This window comes from Schistocerca nitens, chromosome 2, assembly GCF_023898315.1.
Source record: "Schistocerca nitens isolate TAMUIC-IGC-003100 chromosome 2, iqSchNite1.1, whole genome shotgun sequence".
Taxonomy (NCBI): domain Eukaryota; kingdom Metazoa; phylum Arthropoda; class Insecta; order Orthoptera; family Acrididae; genus Schistocerca; species Schistocerca nitens.
In genome coordinates, this window is record NC_064615.1 from 1,182,842,939 (window position 1) to 1,182,867,325 (window position 24,387).

Genomic DNA, 24,387 nt, shown 5'->3' on the forward strand with positions numbered 1-24,387 from the left:
GTGAGTCTTACAAAATGGGATTATAGGTGTAGTGTAATTAATCTAAAATCCAGGGCTGTGGTGGGCCTTTACATATTGGGGTTAGCAATATAAGGTACAAGTACATATTATACAACACATATGGCATAAACTATAAAGATACATGCAAGTAAAAACATATGGGATATAGCAAGGGTGCAACAAAATGATGATGAAATGTTTAAACCTAACATAAAACCATAAGGGAAGGGAAAAAAAAAGGAAAAGAAAAGTTATTGGTACCAATTAACAGCTAGCTATCAACTGACAACGCATAATGGGTTGGACATTGCTCAACACTGTTAAGCATACAAAAGGCATATAATAAAGAGTGGTGAAACAATTTATCAGACTGTACTGGGGACAACAGGTAGCATTATGAAGCTGGCTGGAGGGAGAAACAGACAGAGGCGACAGAAGCAGGTTTCAAGTTAGTGCTGAGATTGCAGCAGTGTGCGCGTGTGGCACTTAGATAGCGGAACAGCTGCGAGGCACGTGTAAATCTGAGCTAGCCAGGAGCGGCGTGTTGTGAGTGAGCGACGCCTCGGGGCATTGTAACTAACCAGTTGCAAAACGTAGTCCATAAAAATTAGTAAGATTATAGCGGATTTAGTGATTGCTGCGAATATTATTGACCAATGAAACGATAAGGGAGGGTTGAATAGGCTGTGATGAGCACATAATGGTAAAGCCATCTACGAATTTGGAAAAAGAGTAGGTTGTCAGTTATGAAGGTACGCAAGACTAGACGGAGGGTGGGATGGTGGTACTATTCTTCGGAGGAGGTTCGGAACCACAAAGCACCACCAAACTAAATGTCGATGTACTGGAAGACACCCCTTTAATGGCGTGCTTTGTTATTGTGGTGTGTTTCCGCTTCACGATCCATCAGCTGGAGGTCGCTTGCTTCTAAACTTCCCTCGGAGGTATAGCCTGATTAATGTATATGTTAGGGGCTTAGGAATGCAAATAAATATACAGATTGAAGTTACTTGGTCAGTGAGGCGGAAAGATGGAAGAAATTACATTTAAAATAAGTATTGTGTAAAAAAAGTGGTGCCTTTCTGTGTTAAGGTGCTATGCATTGATAGCAAAAATGGTTCTAGTGTGCGTATAGTAATGTAACGGTGGAAGGCAGGCACGCAGACAGCACACGGAGAAAGGGGTAGGAGGGGGAAGGGGGGACTCAGGCGGTGACAGCTGGGCGTGGCTAGTGGGACAGAGTGGGTTGGTGGAGAGGGGGGCAGGTACCACAGTGTCAGATGAGTGTCTCTCCCCTTCTACATGATGGCCACCATGCGTGCGGCTCCCTGGTTGACAGCACCAGCTGATTCTGACAGGTGGAGCACACGTGTTCACAAGTTTGCAGTAGCAATGTTCAAATGGGAGAGTTACTCAATAAAGTAATACTCTTATTTGGAATTAACTGTGCTAGTACTGGGAATAGAGCTGCTATCCAACCACTAGGCATGTCATAACGCATAAATAACACAATCAAAATAACATCAATGAAACACTGGTTAGAACTAAGAAGTAGTTGAGGCCTGCATTGCAGAACAGGCTGGGCAGGTAAAACTCTGACAATCTCTTTCAGAGGGGGATGCTAGGGGACATTTCAATTATTATAGCAGTGGTAAAATGTTCACCTGCAAAGAGAAAGAAAAAATAATAATAAGGTGGTTGCCTGAATATTGTTACTTTTTCTTTTGATTGATCAAACAGGGAATCTGTTAAGCACAAAATAGCACCTTAGTTTCTAGTCTCTGGACCTAAGAGCATATGGGTGTTTGGATCTGAGGACATATCTAGGGCGAGCTGTGGGTGGGGAAACTCCATTTTCTCCGCTACACAGGAGAGCAGGACCTGCTGAAGGTCCGACGTTTGTCTCAGAAGGCAGTGGGAGGGGCATGTTCCTGAATAGGGTTTTAACCTGTCAAAATGGACAATCACCTTGTCGTCAGGTAGTTGTAGTTCTGCATTTACAGGGGAAGTAAGCTGAATAATTGAATATGGCCTGTAATACGGGGGGGGGGGGGGGGGTAAGTTTCTTTACTCTTCCTTTCTTTACGCTAGGTTTTTTCAGTAAAACCAAATCACCAGGTTTATGGGGGGGGGGGGGGGGTTGATGGCATTTTTATTGCTTCTTTCTATCTGCCTCCTGGTTGCCTTGTGGTTGTTCCCTTGTACCTTCTTCCAAATGGCCTTAAGGTGGCGGGCTAGCCCCTTAACGGCTGTGTGATCAATTCCCAGAGGTAATTTATTGATCTCAAAGGGAGATTTCATAGAGCAGCCAAACACTATCTCGTAAGGGGTACATTCAGTGGCTTCATGGAAATGGCTATTGTATGCACTTGCCACGTACGGAAGGTATCTTCGCCAGTCGCTGTGGGTTGAGTTAACATAATAGGAAAGCATTCGTTTCACAGTGTGATGAACATGTTCAATGCGGCCATTTGCCTGGGGGTGAAAAGGGGTGGTTCCCCATTTTTTAATTCCCAGCAATAAGGCGGACATAAAGTTGGTTCCTCGGTCAGTTGTAATGGCTTCAGGGATTCCGAAAGGAAGGACAAGATGATCTACAAAAGCGCGTGCTACAGTTTCAGCTGACATGTCAGCGATGGGTGCCAAAATAAGGTATCGGGAAAATTGATCAATAATAGATAGAATATGTTTTAATTCCCTGTGTCTTTACGGGAAGTGGTCCAACCATGTCTAAAGCGACAAACTGAAAGGGTTTTGATGCCTCAGGAAGAGACTGTAAGGGAATTTTGATTCGTGGGGATGGTGCTCTTTGAGCACACGGTAGGCAATTTTTATATACTTGGCAGTATCTTGCCACCTGTTGTCCCACCAATACTTCGTGGGAATGCAGGTGTTTGTGGTTCTTCGTCCACTATGGCAAGCTTGGATGCTGTTGTGGTACTGGGTAATAATTCTTGATTGCAAGTCTTTTGGTATTACTACATGTTTACCCAGGGGGGCTTACGATATAGAATTCCATCCTCTGTAACAAAATGTGGATGGGAGCAATACTGGCAGCATTTTGCATCATTTTCCTGCGAGTCTTTTAGTTCGTCAATTAGTGCTTTGCCTGTTTGAGCTCTCTCACCTTTCTGCTAAGTGCCTCGGCATTCTGGTGGAATCTTCCAGCTTTGTGTAGCACTTTGTAATCATACTCAGTCAATTTCAGGGCCCAGCATGTGAGACAGCTGCTATTAAATTTAATAGCCACTGAAGTGCTGCATGATCTGTTACTATTGTAAATTTTCTCCCATAAAGGTAGCATCTAAAGTGGTTAACTCCGAACATTAGTGCTAGTAATTCTTTCTCTGTCATATTGTACATAGTTAATTTCTGCCCGGTTCAGCTGACGGGATGCGTAACCAATCGGTCACTCCTCACCGTCAATAATTTGACTCGGAACAGTTCCTATGACAAAGTCGGATGCATCACATGAGAAAATGAGTGGTTTTATCAAAATCAGGATAGGTCAACAAGGGGGAACTAGTTAGAACATCTCTGAGATGCTGCACAGCAGCTTCGCACTTGGTGGTCAGTTGATAGGGTACATTTTTTTCAGCAGGTGGGTAAGGGGTTTAGCTATTCTGGTGTAGTGCTTTACAAAATGCCTACAATTGCTGAGTCCCAGAAAGCTTTGCAACTCTTTTACACACTTAGGGGAAGGGAAGTTTCTAACTGCTTCAATTAGATGGGGGCGGGTTTTACTCCATCAGCAGTAATAATGTGCCCAAGATACTGTACTTGAATCTCAGCAGAGGAACATTTTTCTATTTTTAAGCTTAAATTAGCACTTCTTAGTCTAGACAAAATATTTCTTAACCAGGTAACACGCTCATCTCTTGTCCTGGAAAAAACAATATCATCTAGATAGACTAGGCGCATTGTGGATTTCAGTCCTCTAAGTAATAGGTTGGCAAATCTTTGGAAAGTGGCTGGTGTGTTGCGCAACCTGAATGGCATTCTCAGAAATTCATATAGACCGGAGGGAACTACAAATGCTGTTTTTGGCCCATCCTGTGGTGCAATCGGTATTTGGTGGTACCCACTCTTCATGTCAAGGGTAGTGCAGTATTTACAATTTCCTAACCTGTCCAGTGTTTCGTCGATACGGGGGAGAGGGTAAGTATCAGAAGCGTTTACCTTATTTACTGCTCTCATATCGACGCAAAGACGGTAGTTCACTCCATTGATTGACTTCTTGGGGACCACAACGATTGGGGATGACCAAGCACTGGCGGAGGGTTGTATTATCCCTGCTTCTAGCTGTTGTTGGATAGTTTCCTCTACAACGGGCTGGAGGTGGTATGGTATTCTATATGGTTTCTGTGCAATGGGCCTTGCATCTCCGGTGGGAATTTCATGGTAAACAAGGTCAGTAGCCAGCAAATAATACCTTTCCTCAAATAACCAGGAGTGTTCTTCCAAGATGGAGTACAATTTGTTTTGGTGAGCCACAGCCAAATGAGCTAACTTATCTTTGAATTTGTCCCTGAGCACGGGAGCAATATGGCATATGTTATGTTCTGGGAGCCGGTGTTTTTGGTTAGATTTTGGCTTCTCTTGTACAGAGCGGTTTTCTTCAATCTTATGGTCGCTAGCTATAATGGTGCCACTAGGGATCTGTACCTCCTTCATTCCAAAATTGTTCAAACAGACGGGAACGTAAAATTTCTTCCCCTGCACTTCTGCTGTTGTTAAACCACGTTTAAGGTGGACCTGTAATCTGTCGAGGACATCGTTTTGACGGAGAGGATCCACCAATACGGCTGTTCTCGGCAGTTTGTGGGATTTGACCCGTCCCGTGCCACCACTGATTCTAACAGAGGTAGTTGTATGTAACGCCCAAGTTTGCGCGGAAGGAACCTGTGGAAGCGGCTGTGTTTCACAGATTCCTTGCGACAGAATTACATGGAAGCTAGTGAAATGGTGGGTTTCCTCACCAAAACAGATGGCTTGCATTCTGTAATTGACTACACTCTGGTAGTGATAAAGGAAATCACTCCCCAGGATGACATCAAAATCTTGTCTTCGTTTCTGAATTATGCCCTTGTCAAGTGGGTAGTTGCTGGCTCCAGTTTTCAAATTAACTTGACAATACCCAGCAGGTGCGATTATCTCGTCACTCAGACCATTAATGTAGTGACGGGGTGGTTTTAACACTTATCTAACCCCATGCCCTATGAATAACTTGCTAGTTTGTGCTCCCGTGTCAATAGGTACTCTTACCTTCTTTCCTCTAATTTTACCCTTGAGGAGGATACTTGCTGCCTCATTTAAGACACCGTGGTAGGCTGGATGTGTAAATTTTACAGGGGGTGCAGTCTGGCAGCGTGACATGTCCCCTCGACTGTTTCCCGGCTGTCTTTGGGGTCGGGGTGGATTGTTGGTTACACGAGGGGCCCCCGTTTCCTGAGTTCTGTGGGCAGTTTTTACTCATGTGCCATATGATTCCACATTGAGAGCAATAAGGTGCGGCAGTGCGCGGCAGCATGGCCCGCCTTTCAGCAACACTGACATGTCTGCTCATATTTGAAAATTGGTCACGGCTGTTCGTCTGGGCTTGCCGAACTGGCAACAAAATGTGCTACCTCCTCCCACATCTTCGCAAGTCCTGTGGCATCATGCAATGAGGCGGATGATGCAATTTTGAACTCCACTCTCACGTATGCGTCGATTCCACGTATAAATACGTAAGTCAAGCAGGCTTCTGCTTGCTCGATTAATACTTCGTTACGTGCAGGATCCGAACTCAGCGTGTAAGTGTGGCAAACCAGAGCGCAGATTCGGTCAGCAAATGCTTCTATGTCCTGCCCTTGCTTCTGGCAGAGGGTAGATAACTTGTCCAGGTGAAGGGAAGTGTCCAATTCTGGTGCGAGGTATAGCTATGGGTATTTTGGTATCAGAGCTGCTGTTGACCTATATAGGTGAAGGGAAGTGTCTGATTCCAATGCGCTGTCGTATCTGTAGGTATTTTGGTATCGTGAGCTGCTGTTGACCTGCTTCTAACATGGCCCTAAGGGCGTGCACTGATTCAATATAGGTACGGGCATCACCTGACAATTTAAGGCAGAGTACAATTAACAGGAAATCGTCTGGCCAAGCGCAAGTACGGCCTACATCTCGGACAGTTTGCAAAAAGGAGTTTATCTGTTCTTTGGGTTTCCCGGAAAGTGTCAGGATAAAGTTGACTGCAGGGAAACTGTTAGCCAAGGTGGCAATGTACAGCTGGGGTACTTTGCTGCTGGAGGTGCTTGCAGCCACCATTTGTGGCGTAGCAGGGTGTGTTTCTGGAACACTTAAACCAGCAGACTGGGTTTTAGCAAATTTTTGCCATTTTTCCGTTAATTATATCTTCCGCAATAGTAGTTTGTCAATTTCTGCTTGGAGGGCAGCTACTGGATCTGGTTTTTCCGTAGGTGGGGAGTTGTCTTCACCAGTGGCGGTACTACATGTTTGAGGCATGGTTATAATGTTAGGACACCTAGTGCCCGCTGGAAACTTTACAATCGGAGCACGGAAAGAAAGAAAAGGCTCATACTGGATGAGACGATGGCGTTGCTGACAGCATGGAGGCTGTGGCATAGAAAAATGAAGCGACAAACTTACAGAAGTTGTGGCGGTGGTGCGTTAGACAACGGTGGTTGGAAACGGCAGCGGAGGTGGGGGCGGCGGTATCAACGGCCAGGCACTGTGTCTCAGCTATCCAGCCAGAACATGTGTGCGTACCACAGCGTGGCGCGGAAGGTGGCTTCCTGCAGTGTAATGTGGCCCCGGACTGCCTGGGGCGGCAGCAACGTGGCAACTGATGGTGACATGCAGCGAGGTGCCCAGCCACGCGGTCTGGTGTTCGCTGCAGCAGCTGCTCGGAAATAAACACCGAAGGGCGTAACGCTGCGTGGTGATGCCACGAATACGTGCGCTTATTATCGTGCGGTGCATCTGACACGTCAAGTGTGAAGTATTGCTGGCAGCTTCCTTAGGTACGGCTGGTTGAACGTAAAATGAGATGGGCCTAACGGTGAGCCATCCCACTTCTGGCACCAGTTGTTAATGTGTCAGGATTGGCCAGGAGGGGAAAGCTGTAGGCACCCATAAAGAAAACATATTTTTATATGCCTGGAAAAGGTGCCGGGACTGAATGGGCTACTGCCCAAGAGAGCAGGAGAAGAGGGCGTCTGGTCAGTTTGGAAGCTGCCAGCAGAAGAGAGCAAATGGCGTGTCCGCTCCCGGTAGCTGGCCGTGGTTCCTCCCCCACTTGATCAACCTCCAAGCATCCCTATTGGTCGGTCAGATCGTAAGATGCGCAGTTCGGTAGCACTACCTCGTCAGCAACACGAGTTTAGCTGCTGATAGTTCAACACGAGTTTCAGGGTGGTTCTATCCAGTTTTGGGCCACGTGACTGAGACACTGCAACTTACCGCCAGGCAGAAGACACTGATGAACATAAAGTGAGAAATAAAAATCAAATTTTTATTCTAGTAAACCCATTCAGTAATGGCCCCCACTGTATATCTGAATTGTTGCAGCTCAAATTGGCGTATCTTTTCTTCTGCTTTGTCACAATATAACTCTACATTTGCTACTGGTGATGTGCCAAGCTGTAACCTTAATCCTTTTGATTGTTGCAATAAATCACACAGCTCACTATCACTTCACTGTACACAGATGGGGCTGTGTAACCAGTGACATTTGTCACTGCTTCCACATGTGCTGTGCCATCTCTACCACATTCATCATTTCTGCACACAAAAGTGCGTCAACTAGAACATTCAGCTTCCCTTCCACGTACACAGTGCTAATTATGAACTGGCTGATATAATCTAAGTTCCACAGCTGCCTAGATGATGCTTTCTCTGGCTTACCTTAAAGACACAGGTAAGTGGCTGTATGATGCATATAGATGTGTGTCTGAATTTTTTGACTGCAGCGTAAGAGGGGTACAGCTCATGGTCAAATGTTGCCCGATGCTTCTGAGAACGTGACGACTATGACGTAGTGATCAATCTATTGCTGAAGTGCAGCACCAGTGGCAGTGGACAAAGCATAGACTGTGAGTGCAAGTGGGGCATGCACAACTGGGTGTGATAATAGGGTGGCCTCTGCTATGGCTGTTTTTGCAGCCTGAAATATGGTGTCTGCATCCCTAGTCCAATGCACTCTGTAGTTAGGCTTTGGTGAGCCCTTAAAGAGTTTATACAATGGTGCAGTTATTAGTGCATGATTTCAAATGAACTGTTGGTAGAAATTTACTACTCCTATAAACCAGTGTAGTTCTCTGTCTGTGATAGGCTGGGGTATTTTGTGTGTTGGTCAAATACCCTGTACATTCACCAAATACCGTAGAAGGTGCACCTGTTCCTCATCAAAAACCCACTTGGCAAGATTATTTACTAATCCTTGTGTATGTAGGCAGTTGAGCACATGTCGAAGGCTGTAAGTGCTCCGCTTCTGATGTGAACGCCATGAGCGTGTTATGTATGTACATACAGCGAAAGTCTTAAATCTTTTGTCATCTCGTCCATAAAGTGCTGGAAGGTCTGAGCTGCCCTACAGAGTCCAAATGGCATCCTGATGAACTCAAATAGGCTGAAAAACATCGTGACTGATGTTTTGGGAATGTCTTCTGTAGCTACAGGGATCTGATTGTATGCTTGGACTAGGTCAGCGGTAGAAAATATCTTCTTACCATGAAAATTTGCAGAGAAGTTTTCTATGTGTGGAACTGGGTACTGGTCTGGTATAGTCCTTGCACTGAGTTGGCGATATTCACCACAGGAATGGCATCTATTCTTCTTTTTAGGCACAACAAGAACTGGGGCTGCCCAACTGCTACTAGAAACTCTGCAGATAACGTGAGATAGCATGCTGTGAAATTCGTGGTAGTTGTTGTGAAGTGCAATCTCTGAGCTCCAAAGTGCACAAAAGCTTCTCTAACTGTTTTGCTTCTGATTTTGACAAGCGTGTGATCCGTGCATTTTTAATTAATGCCTACTGTTCACTTTCTGCTGCTGTGGCTACAATATTCTGGACTTAGATAGATCCTCCGTTAGAGCTGCAACTACATAGCTGTATTTAGTCTCACCTGCCGATATTTGTGAGAGGATAAACTGACTTTCTAGCTGGGCAAACCATAATAGACGATTATGTTGCCAGAACAGTGGTGGTTTTATCGTCAACCTATTAATTGCTCTCCTGGCTGCCAGTTCAGTTGTGGCTGGTGAGTCATTCATTCCTGGGAACGAGTTCGGTGTAGCTGGCCTGAAAGTTACAAGTGTCAGTGTTGCAAAAGTGTGTGAAATGCTGAAGGCGGTGTGGACGTGTCATAGGCGGTCCGGATCACCAAATATTTATTCCCACATACACTCGATAAAAGCTTCCAGTCATACAAACACAACAGCCATGCACAACATAAAGCATGGATGAACAAACAGAAAGTAAACTAAAGAACAATTACCATGATACATTTTGAAACTACCACTGCACAGAACGTTTATGCACCATTGAACATTTGTGGAGACAGAATGTCAGAACAGATCACTACAGACTCAAATAACCCACCTCAGCCTGTTTTGATACAGAGGCACTCTCGAGCTATCTGTTAGAGAAGAAAGCCGGTGCTAACATTTTCCCCACATTGTCAACAATATGGAAAACTTCAGGCCAGTAGATGAAGTGGTTGGCCAGTACATGAAGTGGTTGACGATATTTCGACGGTTCTTCAGATGGTACTAAAAGTCGAAGAGTGCCAATGTGGACATGTAATTAGGAATGAACATGCCAAGAGGTGATGTTACGATGATGACAGGTCACACACCACCCTTCATACACTTTACAGTCTTCATCCAAGTTCAGCCACACAAAAGATTGCTTAATCAGCCTCACCACAGTTCGGACTCTGGTGTGGGATGAACCGTGTAGCATTGAGATTGCCTGTTGATGAAAGTTTGTTGTCACTGACAGGTATGCACTTGATGTAGAACCATCAAAATACAATGTTATTTTCAAATGAGGTAGCTGGATGTGATGAAGCTGTTAACTGTTGGGGTATGCTAGCCTGCTGCCATGTTGCTGAGTGCTTCTTTTACTAGTTCATCTTTATCTGTGTGGGAAACAGTGTCTGCCAGCTCAGGTGAATATTGCAGTTGGTATGTCTGACCTGTGACAAAAAGCATGGAGCAGTAGCTTACAATGAGTGGTCAGCATCAGTTGTTGGCTTTCCTGAGAGGGACTTTGTAACCAAAGAATATGAAGGGTTGTCATTTTTGAAGTTACAGATGTGTTAACCATCAGAGACAGGCACTTGCAGAACAGGGTGCAGCCTTTGCAATAGCAACATGCTTTGGTTTCAGCGAACCTCACAAGAACTTAGGGGAATAGTCAGACTGTGTGGTTACTTGCCGGGCAAAACACATCTATTTTCTCCACACTCTAAATTTAAAGAGTGTTTTTCTTACAGGTACCATCAAATGTTTATTGTCTCAGTTACACGAATGGAAGAAAAGCATCAATTTCCCCTCAATCCAGGCGAACTGGAGGCAGTCGTGGACAGTTTATGTGCAGAGTCACTCAACATTTTAAAGAACAGGTATGTTTTTCATACACGTATTTACTATATACATAGTTACACATAAATGTGTTTACACTTGTTCCTTGCATGACTGTATTCAAGAATTATAACCATTAGTAACCATAAACTAAAATTTTTAAATAGGTCATTACTGATTAAGTGCTTCATATACATTAAACAATGAGAATTGACAAAAATAATGTACAGAAATTAGCTCCTTTAGAAAGATGCAGTGTAGAATGACCCAGAAAGAAGTGGACTGTTAAACTCGAACAGGCCACATGGCCTAGATTGTAAAGAAGATGATATATACTAAAGCTTAGTTACTGGTTATGAAGCATTCACTTGTTTGTAATATATATAACATTACAACATATTAAAAGTTGTGTTGCCAAATCACTAACTTCATTTAAACACTGCACTTCATTTTACTGATAGAGTTGTCGTTGTCATAATTCAGAGCACAGTTTCCAGCATCTTTGGAGTTTATTTGATCTTTGCAAAAATGATGTTCCAAGAATGACTTTAAATATTCGTCAACTGTTCTGAAGTGAACAAAATAATTGTTCACTGTGTAGCGGGAGATGTAACTATTATAACTTTTGCAGAAAATAGAGGTAAAAGAGAAAATTTAAAGGACTGATAGGGAATTTTTAAGATTTTAGCTACTGTCTTACAATGAAACTGTAACTTCTTTTCTCAAAGTCTGTGTTTATGACAGACAATAATCATGTTTTCTGTGTCCAGGTAGCAATTTGTAATATCCTCTTTTAGTAAATGAATTACATATATATAAAGCCTTCTTTATCCCTATATTATATTGTATGTATATTGCAATAGGTTGAATTAATGAATTACATCTTGATAATCTATGAGCAAATAAACACAGTAAATTTTGTACTATGCAGCAGAGCACATGGTGTAGAACTAATTTGTACATTCAGTATTCTAGTGTAATTTTGATAGGAGGAAGAATTCAAATTGTGTGCACAACAGAGGAAGCACTAACTTCTATGTGGCATAGCTCACACATTGTGTTAGCACTACAGGTTACTTGGCTAGTGTACAGATCTCACATACAGCTTATTGGTTGTTATGCCATTACAGAAATCTGACCAGTAGTCACACATTGTTTGAAGTGTGGTTGAGAGTTTATTGCCCATTAAAGTTGAAGCTAAAGAGAAGTTGCATAGTTTATTCTCTTTCACTGAATAGGATTTACCTGTTATTGGAGTACAGTAGGTAGTGACAGGAAGGTGCAAGTACAAGCTTTGAAGGTGCAAACTTATGAGTCATATGGGAAGGGTATGGATTATATGGGGTCAATAACCACAACAGGGAAAAATTTGAGATTTGGAGTTTTGTGATATTTTTCTGTATGTAGCACATAACAAAAATATGTGTGGCTCAGAAGGTAAGTGTCAGCTGTCACATTACTAATCCAGGGGTTTGAGGCTTAGTCTCCAGTCAGTCCAACACTTGCCACTTCTTTCACCTCTGGCAGTGATTTGTTAATCAAAAAAATTCTGAGCTGCATTGTGGCTTGGAGTCTTATGTTTACTTGTAGATTCCCTTATTGGGTAGGTCACTTCGAAGACTAGAGAAGGCAAGGGCATGCCATTTTCAATATGACCACACCTAGTAAAGCCTTGTGTTGTTCGAAACAGCCTTTGAGTGACTTTGCAAGGGTTCCACCGGATAAAGTTAGATGTCTTCTGGCACTGTAGAACACTCATCCACCTTATTCTTCAGAATGTAACTGTAATATTACCCACATCTAATTCAGTGAGTAATCATAGATTTGAGTCTAACAGTCAGATTTATTGTTGTATTTAAATACAATAGACCTTTTCAACAAAAGGACCTCAAATGACTCAATCTATGTAATATCGAATTGAAATTCCTTCCTAGCATTCTGTTCCAAGCTGCCGGAGATGATGGTCATGTGTACGTGCGGTGTGCTTGCTTCTGTGAATGAATATGTGACTTAATGTGACATCCGTATGGTAAGTAGCAATCTATATTTTCCTTATATTGTTGACATTCCTTTTTAATGTTTTCCAAGGAAGGCTTCTCTTTGGAGTATTCCATTGAGTGATGTGTAGCACTGAGTGAGGTGTGTTTGCAACACCTGTACTGAAATCAAAAAATTTTTCGCTGCATCCACAATACTACACAAAGTTCAATAAATACCTCGAATAGAAATTAGGAAATAGGGGCACAAACTTAATCTGCAGCATGTTACATGAATAATTCACTGATTTACAAAACTGAAACTTTATTTAGTGAGAACTCATGTCAATTCAGTACAACACAATAGTGCATTAGCTCAACCATAATCAATGCTGAAGTACAGAAATTTTAAATTGAGAAAATAGTCATAAGGATCTCCCAAACTAAAATCTTGAAATTTTTATATCTCTCAACCTTTATGACAAAAATAGTTTGTGCATTGGAGGGGGCCATCCCTGCATATTAAACATGGAAAAAAGGTGAAAAAAATAAGTTTATCTTTCGCAACTATGTCTTTATTAATTTTTTAACCGAACATATTTCATCTAATTATTAGAATAATAAGCAGTTGTTGCTGATCTATGCTTGACACGATATCTGTGTCAACATACATACTCTGCAAGCCAATCATATGGACGAGGATACCCTGTACCACTACTTGTCACAGGGTACCGTGTACCACTTTACTTTCTTGTACCACTTTGAAATAGAGTGAGGGAAATATGACTGCCTGTATGTTTCCTTATGAACCCTGATTTCTCTTATCTTGTCTTCCAGTCCTTAAGCAGACACATGTTGGTGGCAATGGGATCATTCTGCAGTCTATTGCAAATGTTGGTTCTCTAAACTTTCTCAGTAGAGTTTCACAAAAACCACATCACATTCTCTGCAGGGATTCTCATTTGTGTTCATGGAACATTTCTGTAACGTTACGGTGTTGACTGAAACTACTGATAACAAACTGAGCAATGCCTCCAAACTGCCAGAGGTATCATTCCCTTGAGCTGTGTTCAAGAATGAGTTGTACAAATTTTCAGTATGCAGTCTCCTTTGAAGATGAGCCACACTTTCCTAGAATTCTACCAAGAAACTGCATATGACCATTTGCCTTCCCTATAATAGACCTTACATGCTCATTCCATTTCATGTCCCTTTGCAACATTACATCTAGATACTTAACAGATGTGACTGTATGAGGCAGCACACCATTAACACTGTATTCAAACATTATCAGATTGATTTTCCTATTCATCTTTATTAAATTATGTTTTCACCAAATTTAGAAGAACTTACCACTCGTCACACCAAATAGAAATTCTGTCCAAGTCACCTCAGATCCTCGTACAGTCACTAGAAGACGACACTTTCCTGTACTCTACAGTATCGTCAGCAGTTGCACATTACTACTCGTCTCATCTGTCAGATCATTTACGTAAATTATATAGAACGAGAGCAGTCCTATTAAATTTCCCTGGGGCAGTCAATTAATTAGTGGGTTATATGTTCTGCAAATCATTTGAAAGACTCTGGTATCAAAAATGATGATAAAAATAAATGTAAATGCTGTGTGGCTAGGGCCTCCCGACGGGTAGACCGTTCGCCTGGTGCAAGTCTTTCGAGTTGACGGCACTTCAGTGACTTGCTTGTAGATGGGGATGAAATAATGATGATAAGGACAACACAACACCCAGTCCCTGAGCAGACTAAATCTCCGACCCAGCCAGGAATCGAACTGGGGCCAGTAGGTATGACATTCCATCATTCTGACCACTCAACTTACAGGGCCGGACAAATGATGTTAAATGAGTCAGTGTACAGGATATGTATACATGATTACTGTTAACATCAAAGAACACGTTATCATTTTATTCCTACTCAAGCAACTATGCATAAAAACAAGGTGTTGTTTTACTGGTTACCAGTTCTTAAGCAGAAATTTGTCAATGGGATAGAATGAGTTATCCAGGAGAATGATTTTAAAGTAGATTTAAAACTTGCTTTTCTACCTGTCAGGCATTTTATGTTACTGGGCAAATGATCAAAAATTTTTATTGCTGCATATTTAACTCATCTCTGAACCACTAACAGCTTTAACAATGGGTAATAAAAGTCATTATTCCTCTAGTGTTGTAGCTATGTACATCACTGTTCTTAAATTGTGATGGATTATTTATGACAATACCGTCTCTGACAAACAATGTGTGGGGTTCTATTAAGTAAGGTCTTCAAGCCATTCACATATATTTGAGAACCTATTTTGTACAACCGAACTGTTGCTAATGTGCTGCAGTGTGATGCTGTACCAAATGCCGTGCATAAATCTAGGAACAGAGACTCAGCTCATTGCCCTTCATCCACAGTTTGCAGGATATCTTACAGTATAAGAGAAACTCAAATTTCACATGACCGATGCTTTTTAAAATCTGTGTCAATATGTGATTATAAGGATTGTGCAGCAAACTGACATTAAGGATAGCAACCGTTAGCAGTGAACAGCTCTGCAAACTGTGTCGCGTACCTTAAGTGGGGAAACGGTCTCGTCCACATTAGAACAGTGCAGTGACATCTGGAATACCACAGCCTGTCAGCACAGCAAATACTGTCACGGTTTCCCTCGAGGCAGCAACAGAGATAAAAACAGTGAGATGGTGTGCTGAACTATCATACTGGACAGGGGTATCCTTTTCTATGAATCTCAGTTCTGCATACAGTGTCAAGAATCACTCATCCATTCATCATTATTGAACAGGTGTAGCAGCTAGTGCAGTTGTACAGGTATACGGATATGTTACCTACGATTCGTGTAGCTGGTAATCGAGACAGGAGCTTTCTGTGACGTTATCTTTTGAGACCGCACGTCACCTGTACTCTCCTGCCCCACCTCGATACATAGGACATTCCACCGTCAAGTGTTCTGAATGTGTCGCCATGTGGTGCTGAGAGATTACCACACCACCACTTGTCAGCCACAGTGACTTGACAAATACTGGCACAGAGTCGAAGTGACAGTGTACACATGCAGCCCCTTGAACACGGCCATCATCTTTGGAGACGGTAATGTCTTAGCATAGTCGTTGGGAAACAGAAGGTTGGGCAACACTTGTTAACTACTGTTCATTTAAACATCGCAGTTCACATTCATGATAAGCTACATCAGTGGATTCGAGTCACGTTACAAAAAACACCTCTAAAAGTTCACAGGGCACCTCTGGCCCAAATTACACCCTCCCACACTGCAGGTCAAACTCGTTGTTGAGCCACTGGTGCACTCGATGCCTCACATCATTTGAAAAGAGGGAAAAATGTGACTCAGCAGATAACACCTGCGCCACCGGTCAGATACTTTCGAGTTCGTGTTGTTCGGCCTGTCAGAGACGTGCAGTTTTACATACTTTCTGCTGTGAGTGGTGACCTTTTGCAGGATATCCGACTCCAGATGCCTATTACTTGCCCCCCCCCCCCCCCCCCCTGCGGGTTCAGTGGTTAGAATAGGCCCGCGGTATTCCTGCCTGTCGTAAGAGGCGACTAAAAGGAGTCTCAAACGTTTTGGCCTTATGTGATGGTCCCCTGTCGGGTTTGACCTCCATATCTCAAAATTTTTCCGAAGAGCGAGCCGATTGGGGAAGGGCGCCTTACTTGGTGCCTTGTGTCCATGTTGTGTTCAGAACTTTCGCCATCTTATTCGTCGTTGCATTGCAGTCCTGCCCGCTCTCCATCGCTTGGGCATGGATACGCTCCTGCGTACACTTTCTGCCAAACACTGTGCAGGGCCATTTTCTGCACTGACGGCGACCATGGACCACATGTCACCTAACATCCAGCACGGTAGCCAGTCCGTTGTGGTGGGGCCGCCATGTACCCTGTTGGTTGTAGCCCCCTGACAACACAGGGATCGCTCTACTGATGCCTGCGCCGTTAACTCCCCACATATGCCAAGGAGTAGATGCCCATCTCCCTGGGGCATCGGGACTCCTGGCAATGGCCGTCCTGCCAGGTGGCTATTGCTGCGGCTGGGTGGCGCCCGTGGGGAGGGCCCTTCGTCGGAGTAGGTGGCATCAGGGTGGATGACACGCAATGAAGCGTGGCACATCTTCTCTTGCTGGTGGCCAGCCACCAGCAGTCTCTAAGTGTTCGAGGGCCTATTTTAAAGGTAACGTTTATGACCCCAAATCGTTCCCCTCCCTCGCCACACCATGGGAGGAACGAAAGGCATTGAATGAAAGTGAGACGTATTCGCCCAGATATCTTGTCTGTACCAGAGCTGATGGGGAATCTTTTATATCCGTGAAGCCTCAGTTCTTTGTAGGGCATTTAGAGGACAAGTTTGGGGAGGTGGAGGGCTTGTCCAAGATGCGGTCCGGATCGGTGTTGATAAAAACGGCATCCTCCGCCCAGTCGCGAGCCTTGCTCGCTTATACTAAGCTGGGGGATGTCTCCGTCACTATCACGCCCCATAAAAGTCTGAATATGGTCCAGGGCATTATCTTCCACAGGGATCTCCTTTTACAGTCCGATGACGAGCTGCGCGCCAACTTGGAGCGCCGCGGTGTCCATTTCGTCCGGCGCGTCCACCGGGGTCCGAGGGATCGTCAAGTTGCCACCGGTGCCTTCATCTTGGCCTTCGAGGGTGACACGTTACCTGAGAAGGTCAAGGTGATGGGGTACCTTTGCGATGTCAAGCCATATATCCCTCCCCCGATGTGGTGCTTCAAGTGTTGGAAGTTCAGCCATATGTCTTCGCGCTGTGCTTCCGACCTCGTCTGTCGCGATTGCGGTCGACCATCCCATCCTGATCATCCCTGTGCCCCGCCTCCAATCTGTGTGAACTGTGGTGCGCACCATCCGCCTTGCTCGCCAGACTGTCCGATTCTGCAGAAGGAGCGGAAGATCATGGAAATCAAGACTCTCGACCGCCTGACGTTCACTGAGGCGAAGCGGAAATATGATCGGCTTCATCCAGTTCGCATGACAGCTTCTTATGCTGCAACTGTCACTCCTGCTACAGTTCCATCCGCTCCAGTCAGCTCTCAGAGTCGCAGTCCCACACCTGCCCCCTTGATGGTGGGGGGCACTAAACCCACTGTTGCTCCTGCTCCATCTACTTCAGGAGCAACACCCCCCCAACCATCGGGGACATCAGTTCCCCCTTCCCAGCCGGAGAAGCGTAAGACTTCTTCGGCTACTCTCGCAAGGAAGGGGTCCCTTGGGGACCTCCATCCACAAGTTCCGACCAGCGGCACAGTAGACACCCGCAAGTATCTGAAACAACCACTGGTCGCTGGTCGTAGGGCGTCGCGGTCGTCTTCAGTCCCTGAGACTGACCCAGTGAGGCCCTCCCAGCCAGAACCACCTAAGGCACAGCGCGCAAAGCAGTCGAAGAAAAAGGCTCCCAAGCATCCTGAAATTGCGGTGGCACCTGTCCCACCGCAACCTTCTCCCTCTGCGTCCGAAGATGAGGTGGAGATTCTGGCGTCCACTGAGGACCTGGATCTCGCCAGTCCCTCGGACGCAATGGATGGCTGTTGTACAGGTGGTGATTCAGTAGCAGCAGGGGCCCCGGAGGCGTAATCTGCCTCCCCAGTCCCTTCACGCCTTTCCCATCCATGGACAATACCATCCTCCAGTGGAACTGCAGCGGTTTCTTCCACCATCTAGCTGAGCTCCGACATCTTATCAGCCTTCACCCTTTCTTCTGCATTGCACTTCAGGAAACTTGGTTTCCCGCAATGCGAACCCCCGCCCTCCGTGGCTATCGGGGTTATTATAAGAACCGGGCAGCTTATGAAAGGGTGTCTGGTGGCGTCTGCATATATGTCCTTAACTCTCTTCACAGCGAGTTTGTTCCTCTACAAACAGCTTTAGAGGCTGTCGCTGTTCGGGTGTGGACGCCACAGGCTGTTACCATCTGCAGTCTTTACCTTCCACCTGATGGTGATGTCTCGCAGCATGTCCTGGCTGCGCTGATAGCCCAATTGCCGCCATCTTTCTTGTTGCTGGGCGATTTCAATGACCACAACCCTCTGTGGGGTGGGACTGTCTCTGATGACCACGGTCGTACCGTGGAGCATTTGTTGGCTCAGCTCGACCTTAGCCTCTTGAACAGCGGTGCTCCCACGCATTTCAGTGTGGCCCATGGCTCGTTCTCGGCCATCGATCTCTCTCTTTGCAGCCCCGGACTTGTCTCATCCCTCCACTGGAGGGTGCATCCTGACCTGTGTGGTAGTGACCATTTTCCCATCTATTTGTCACTGCCCCAGTGTCATTCTTCTGGGCGCCTGCCCTGCTGGGCTCTGCACAGGGCTGACTGGCCGGCTTTTACTTCCGCTGCAACCATTGAGTCTCCCCCACAGGGTGACATTGACGAGGTGGTCCGTGTCTTAACCACGTCTATTATTTCGGCGGCCGAGGCTGCCATCCCCCGCTCTTCTGGACTCCCTTGGAGGAAGGCTGTACCCTGGTGGTCGCCGGAGATTGCGGAGGCTATTCGCGACCGTAGGCGGGCTCTCCAGCGTCATAGGCGGCACCCGTCTCTGGAGACCCTCATCGCCTTTAAGAGGCTCCGTGCCTTGGCCCGTCGTCTTATTGCACGGCGTAAGCGGGAGTGCTGGGAGAGGTACGTCTCATCCCTGGGCTCCCGTGTCTCCCCCTCGCTCGTGTGGTCCCGGATCCGGCGGATTTATGGATCCCAGACCCCTACGGGTGTCCCTGGGATCTCCCTGGACGGCGCCGTCTGCACGGACGCTGCCGACATTGCTGAACACCTTGCTGCGCACTTTGCTAAGAGCTCTGCGACTGCAACTTATCCCCCCGCCTTTCGCTCTCTCAAGGAGCGGGCCGAGCAGACGCCATTATCATTCCACACGCGTCATTCTGAAAAATACAATGCTCCTTTCAGCGAGAGGGAATTCCTCGCTGCCCTCGCCGATTGCCCTGATACAGCACCAGGACAAGACTGCATCCACGCGCAGATGCTGAAGCATCTCTCCAGGGACTGCCAGCGACACATCCTCACCATCTTTAACCGCATTTGGAGCGAGGGCGTGTTCCCGCCGCAATGGCGAGAGGGTGTTATTGTCCCCATCTTGAAGCCCGGTGCGGACCCACTGGCGGTGGACAGCTATCGTCCCATTACCCTCATCAACGTTTTGTGCAAATTGCTCGAACGTATGGTGGGGCAGCATTTGTGTTGGGTCCTTGAGTCGCGCGGTCTCCTCGCTCCATCCCAGGGTGGCTTCTGTCGGGGCCGGTCTGCAGCGGACAATTTGGTGCGGCTGGAATCTGCTATCCGTACGGCCTTTGCCCGACGTCAGCATCTCTTTGCTGTATTTTTCGATCTGCGGAAGGCGTATGACACCACATGGAGGCATCACATCCTTGCTACGGTGCATGAGTGGGGTCTTCGTGGTCAGCTCCCGGCTTTTCTTCAAACCTTTTTATTGCGCCGCTCTTTCCGGGTGCAAGTGGGTGCTGCCTCTAGTTCATCTTATATACAGGAAAATGGGGTCCCACAGGGCTCGGTGTTGAGCGTCTCGTTATTTCTAGTGGCCATTAATGGTCTGGCTGCAGCCGTGGGGTCGTCGTTGTCTCCTTCTTTGTATGCAGACGACTTCTGCATCTCCTTTGGCTCCACGACTACGGGAGTCGCCGAACGCAGGCTGCAAGTAGCCATTCGCAAGGCAGCATCATGGGCTCTGACTCATGGTTTTCAGTTCTCTGCCACCAAGACTCGCGTTATGCACTTCTGCAGGCGTCGTACGGTCCACCCTCATCTTGAACTTTACCTCGACGGGCACCTGCTTGAAGTGGTGGACACTTGCCGCTTCTTAGGACTCGTGTTTGATGCCCGGCTCACATGGGTTCCTCATATTACCCAGCTGAAGCAAAAGTGCTGGCGGCACCTCAACGCCCTCCGCTGCCTCAGCCACACTTCTTGGGATGCGGATCGCTGCACGCTGTTGCGATTGTACAGAGCCCTTGTGCAGTCCAGGCTTGATTATGGGAGCCTGGCCTATGGGTCTGCATCGCCCTCAGTGTTGAAGTTGTTAGACCCCATACACCACTGTGGGGTTCGACTTGCAACTGGCGCCTTTCGTACGAGCCCCGTGGATAGTCTACTGGTGGAGGCCGGGGTTCCACCGCTGCGGATTCGCCGCCATAGACTGCTCGCCGACTGTGCTGTCCACGTGCATTGCTCGCCGGGCCATCCCACTCGTCGCCTGCTTTTCCCTGTCACGGTCCTCCATCTGCCCTATCGGCGACCTCGGTCTGGGCTTTCCATAGCTGTCCGCATCCAGTTCCTGCTCTCGGAACTGGGCTCATTCCCTCTTCTGCCTCCCTTCCGGGTCCGTGCACCTACGCCTCCCTGGTGTTTTCCCCATCCGTCCGTCCGTCTGGACTTGGCACAGGGACCCAAGGACTCGGTTCCGCCTGTGGCCCTCCGTCGCCGTTTTCTTGCGCTCCTCGCCTCATTTCTGGGCTGTGAGACTGTCTACACTGATGGTTCCCTGGTTGATGGTCGCACTGCCTACGCTTTTGCTCACGCTGCACATGTTGAACAGCACTCCTTGCCGGCTGGCTGCAGTATTTTTACTGCAGAGCTGGTGGCCATATTGCGCGCTCTTGAGCATATGCGTTCCTGCTCAGGTACGTCCATCGTCATCTGCAGTGACTCCCTGAGCAGCCTCCAGGTCATCGACCGCTGCTATGCCTCTTCTCCTCTGGTGTCCTCTATTCAGGAGTCTGTTTCCGCCATTACCCATTCTGGTCGTTCGGTTGTCTTTGTTTGGACGCCAGGTCACGTTGGCATCCCGGGGAACGAACGTGTTGTCAGGCTGGCCAAAGGGGCGATCGACGCCCCAGCTTTGGAGATCGGCCTTACGGCTCGCGACCAGCAGCTGGTGTTGCGCCGTAAGGTGCTTGGGATGTGGGCTGCTGAGTGGCGTGGCATGACAGTCCCGAATAAACTGCGGGCTGTCAAGGAGACGACCGATGTGTGGTGGTCCTCCTTGCGGGTCTCTCGTAAGGAGTCTGTTGTCCTGTGCCGGCTGCGCATTGGGCACACATGGATGACGCACGGCCACCTATTGCGACGTGAGGGCCCACCTTTATGTCGCTGCGGCTCCGTTTTGACAGTGGTCCACATTTTATTAGACTGTCCACTTTTAGTTGTGCTCAGGCAGTCGTTCCCACTGCCTGACTCGCTCCCTGCCCTTTTAACAGATGACACTGCTATGCCTGACTTAGTTTTACGTTTTATTCGGGCAGGGAGTTTTTATCATTTAATTTGAGTGTTTCTGTTTTATTTGATTGTTTTGTGTTGATTCTGGCCTTTGGCCTACGGTTTTAAACTCAGTTTTTAATGTGTTTTCGGTGGTTGGCTTTTCCTTTTTTTTTGTTCCTATGGTCGGCCAACCACCGTCGCACTCCGTGTGATTTTATTTTGTTTTGTCTGGTCCTTGTCTACGTTTCTTTTGTTCTGTGTCGTCTGTCTCCTATTCTGTTGAACATATTTTATTCTCTGTGGGTATTTTTAGTATTTTGGAAAAAGTGACCGATGACCTCTGCAGTTTGGTCCCTTTCATCCCTAAACCAACCAACCAACCTATTACTTGCTCTCCCCTTCACTAGTCGAGATGAATGTGGATTCACTGACAGCAGCAGTTACTGTCAGGTTCTGAATGAGTCGTCATCAACAGTGCATGGCACTTGTCCCCAGTCCCTGTTGATTAGGACCTTTTTGCAACTGTTGTTGTTGCGTTGTGTTATACGGCTACATCATTCACTTATACACATTGAACAGTCCACTTTGATACACTGATCTGCCGTTTATGCCATTCTGCTACGTCCCCCCGTTGACTGCTGATTCCATACAACCTACTGGTACAAGCATGCACACCCACACACACGCACACAACCCTCTACTCCACTACCATACTTGTGTCTGCAGGGAACAATCACGTGAGTATCTGGTATCAGATCTCTGCTCTCCACCATGCGCTGGAATGACCTGAGAGCTGCTGTAAATTGATCAGTAATATTAAGTCTGGTGAACTTATAGAGAGTAGATGTACATATGTCAAAACTGTGGAATGTTTAATAGTTTAAAGCAAATTCACAATCCCAATAAAATGAATACAAGACAGGAATATTGAAAGACTTTGGAAAGATATTAGGTATGAAAGATGATGTAAACAGTGTAAAAGGCATCACTGACACTTTAACATACGAGGTGTGGCTAGAAAAAAACCGGACTAGTACTGGTGAAAGAATAAAACGAATGCAATAAGGCTGAAAGTCGCGTGGCCTGTCACGTGACTCTCGCTCCGCCTACTGCTCGAGTTTCATCTGCCTCCTGCACTCAGTCTGCCCGTGGTGTCTGTTTTAAGTAGTTGACGTTTTGTCTGTGCGTCGGAAAATGTTGAGTGTACAGAAAGAACAGCGTGTTAACATCAAATTTTGTTTCAAACTATGAAAATCTGCAAGTGAAACGTTTGTAATGTTACAAAAAGTGTACGGCGATGATTGTTTATCGCGAACACAAGTGTTTGAGTGGTATAAACGATTTAAAGATGGCCGCGAAGACACCAGTGATGACACTCGCACTGGCAGACCATTGTCAGCAAAAACTGATGCAAACATTGAAAAATGTTGAAACTTTCATGAAGAATCTGCCTAACACTTTCCTTGTCAACTCCTGTTAACTCAGACACTGCTCTGATTGTTAAACGGCGATCTTGTCGAACAAGTTTACCGATTTTTTCAATGTTTGCATCAGTTTTTGCTGACAATGGTCTGCCAGTGCGAGTGTCATCACTGGTGTCTTCGCGGCTATCTTTAAATCGTTTAAACCACTCAAACACTTGTGTTCGCGATAAACAATCATCGCCGTACACTTTTTGTAACATTACAAACGTTTCACTTGCAGATTTTCATAGTTTGAAACAAAATTTGATGTTAACACGCTGTTCTTTCTGTACACTCAACATTTTCCGACGCACAGACAAAACGTCAACTACTTAAAACAGACGCCACGGGCAGACTGAGTGCAGGAGGCAGATGAAACTCGAGCAGTAGGCGGAGCGAGAGTCACGTGACAGGCCACGCGACTTTCAGCCTTATTGCATTCGTTTTATTCTTTCACCAGTACTAGTCCGGTTTTTTTCTAGCCACACCTCGTACACTGCACAAAAAGTGAAGCACCAGGAAACAGTGACAGATGTCAGTGTATCTTTTGTACACGTACACACCCTCTGTGAGTTTGTAAATGGTTAGAATTGCAGTTTCTTGAACACAGCTACTGTCTGAACTGATACATGACCAAAATGTCAACAGAACAATATTGTGCCATCAATTTATGACACAAACTGGGAGAACATGGAACCGAGGATCTCTTATCGGGGCAGAAAGAGGAATTGCTTGGGAAAGTATGGCAAGTAGAAAGGAGTACAAAGATAAAGGATATAGTGGGCGGAGAGTAGGTGGAGGTACAGTACATGACATTGATCTTGCCCTGCAATTATCATAATCTCTCCATTCTCTCTCATCCCTTATGACCTTATGCCATGGGTACCAGACATAGATTTAGTGGTAGATAAACATTTTCTTGTGGCGTAACAAGCTAGCTACGCCACACTGAGAAGTAGCCGAAAGGGCACGCGTCAACTCACGCCGTCTTGCGTTAAGTCTGAAACAGGATACGTGATGAAAGCTATAAGAAAAGAACGGAGTTTCTCGTATACTTAACTTTAATTCTTTGTGGTACATTTCT

The 24,387-nt window shown here is 46.0% G+C and overlaps 1 protein-coding gene across 1 annotated transcript in view; it reads left to right on the forward strand.

Moving 5' to 3' along the window:
- Positions 1–24,387, forward strand: part of LOC126235648 (dynein axonemal heavy chain 3) — a 1,245,905-nt gene that overhangs the window by 42,183 nt on the left and 1,179,335 nt on the right. Inside the window, exon 5 of the mRNA XM_049944362.1 lies at positions 10,497–10,625. Within this exon, the coding sequence (XP_049800319.1) occupies positions 10,497–10,625 (129 nt within the window). The remainder of the gene's footprint in view (positions 1–10,496; positions 10,626–24,387) is intronic.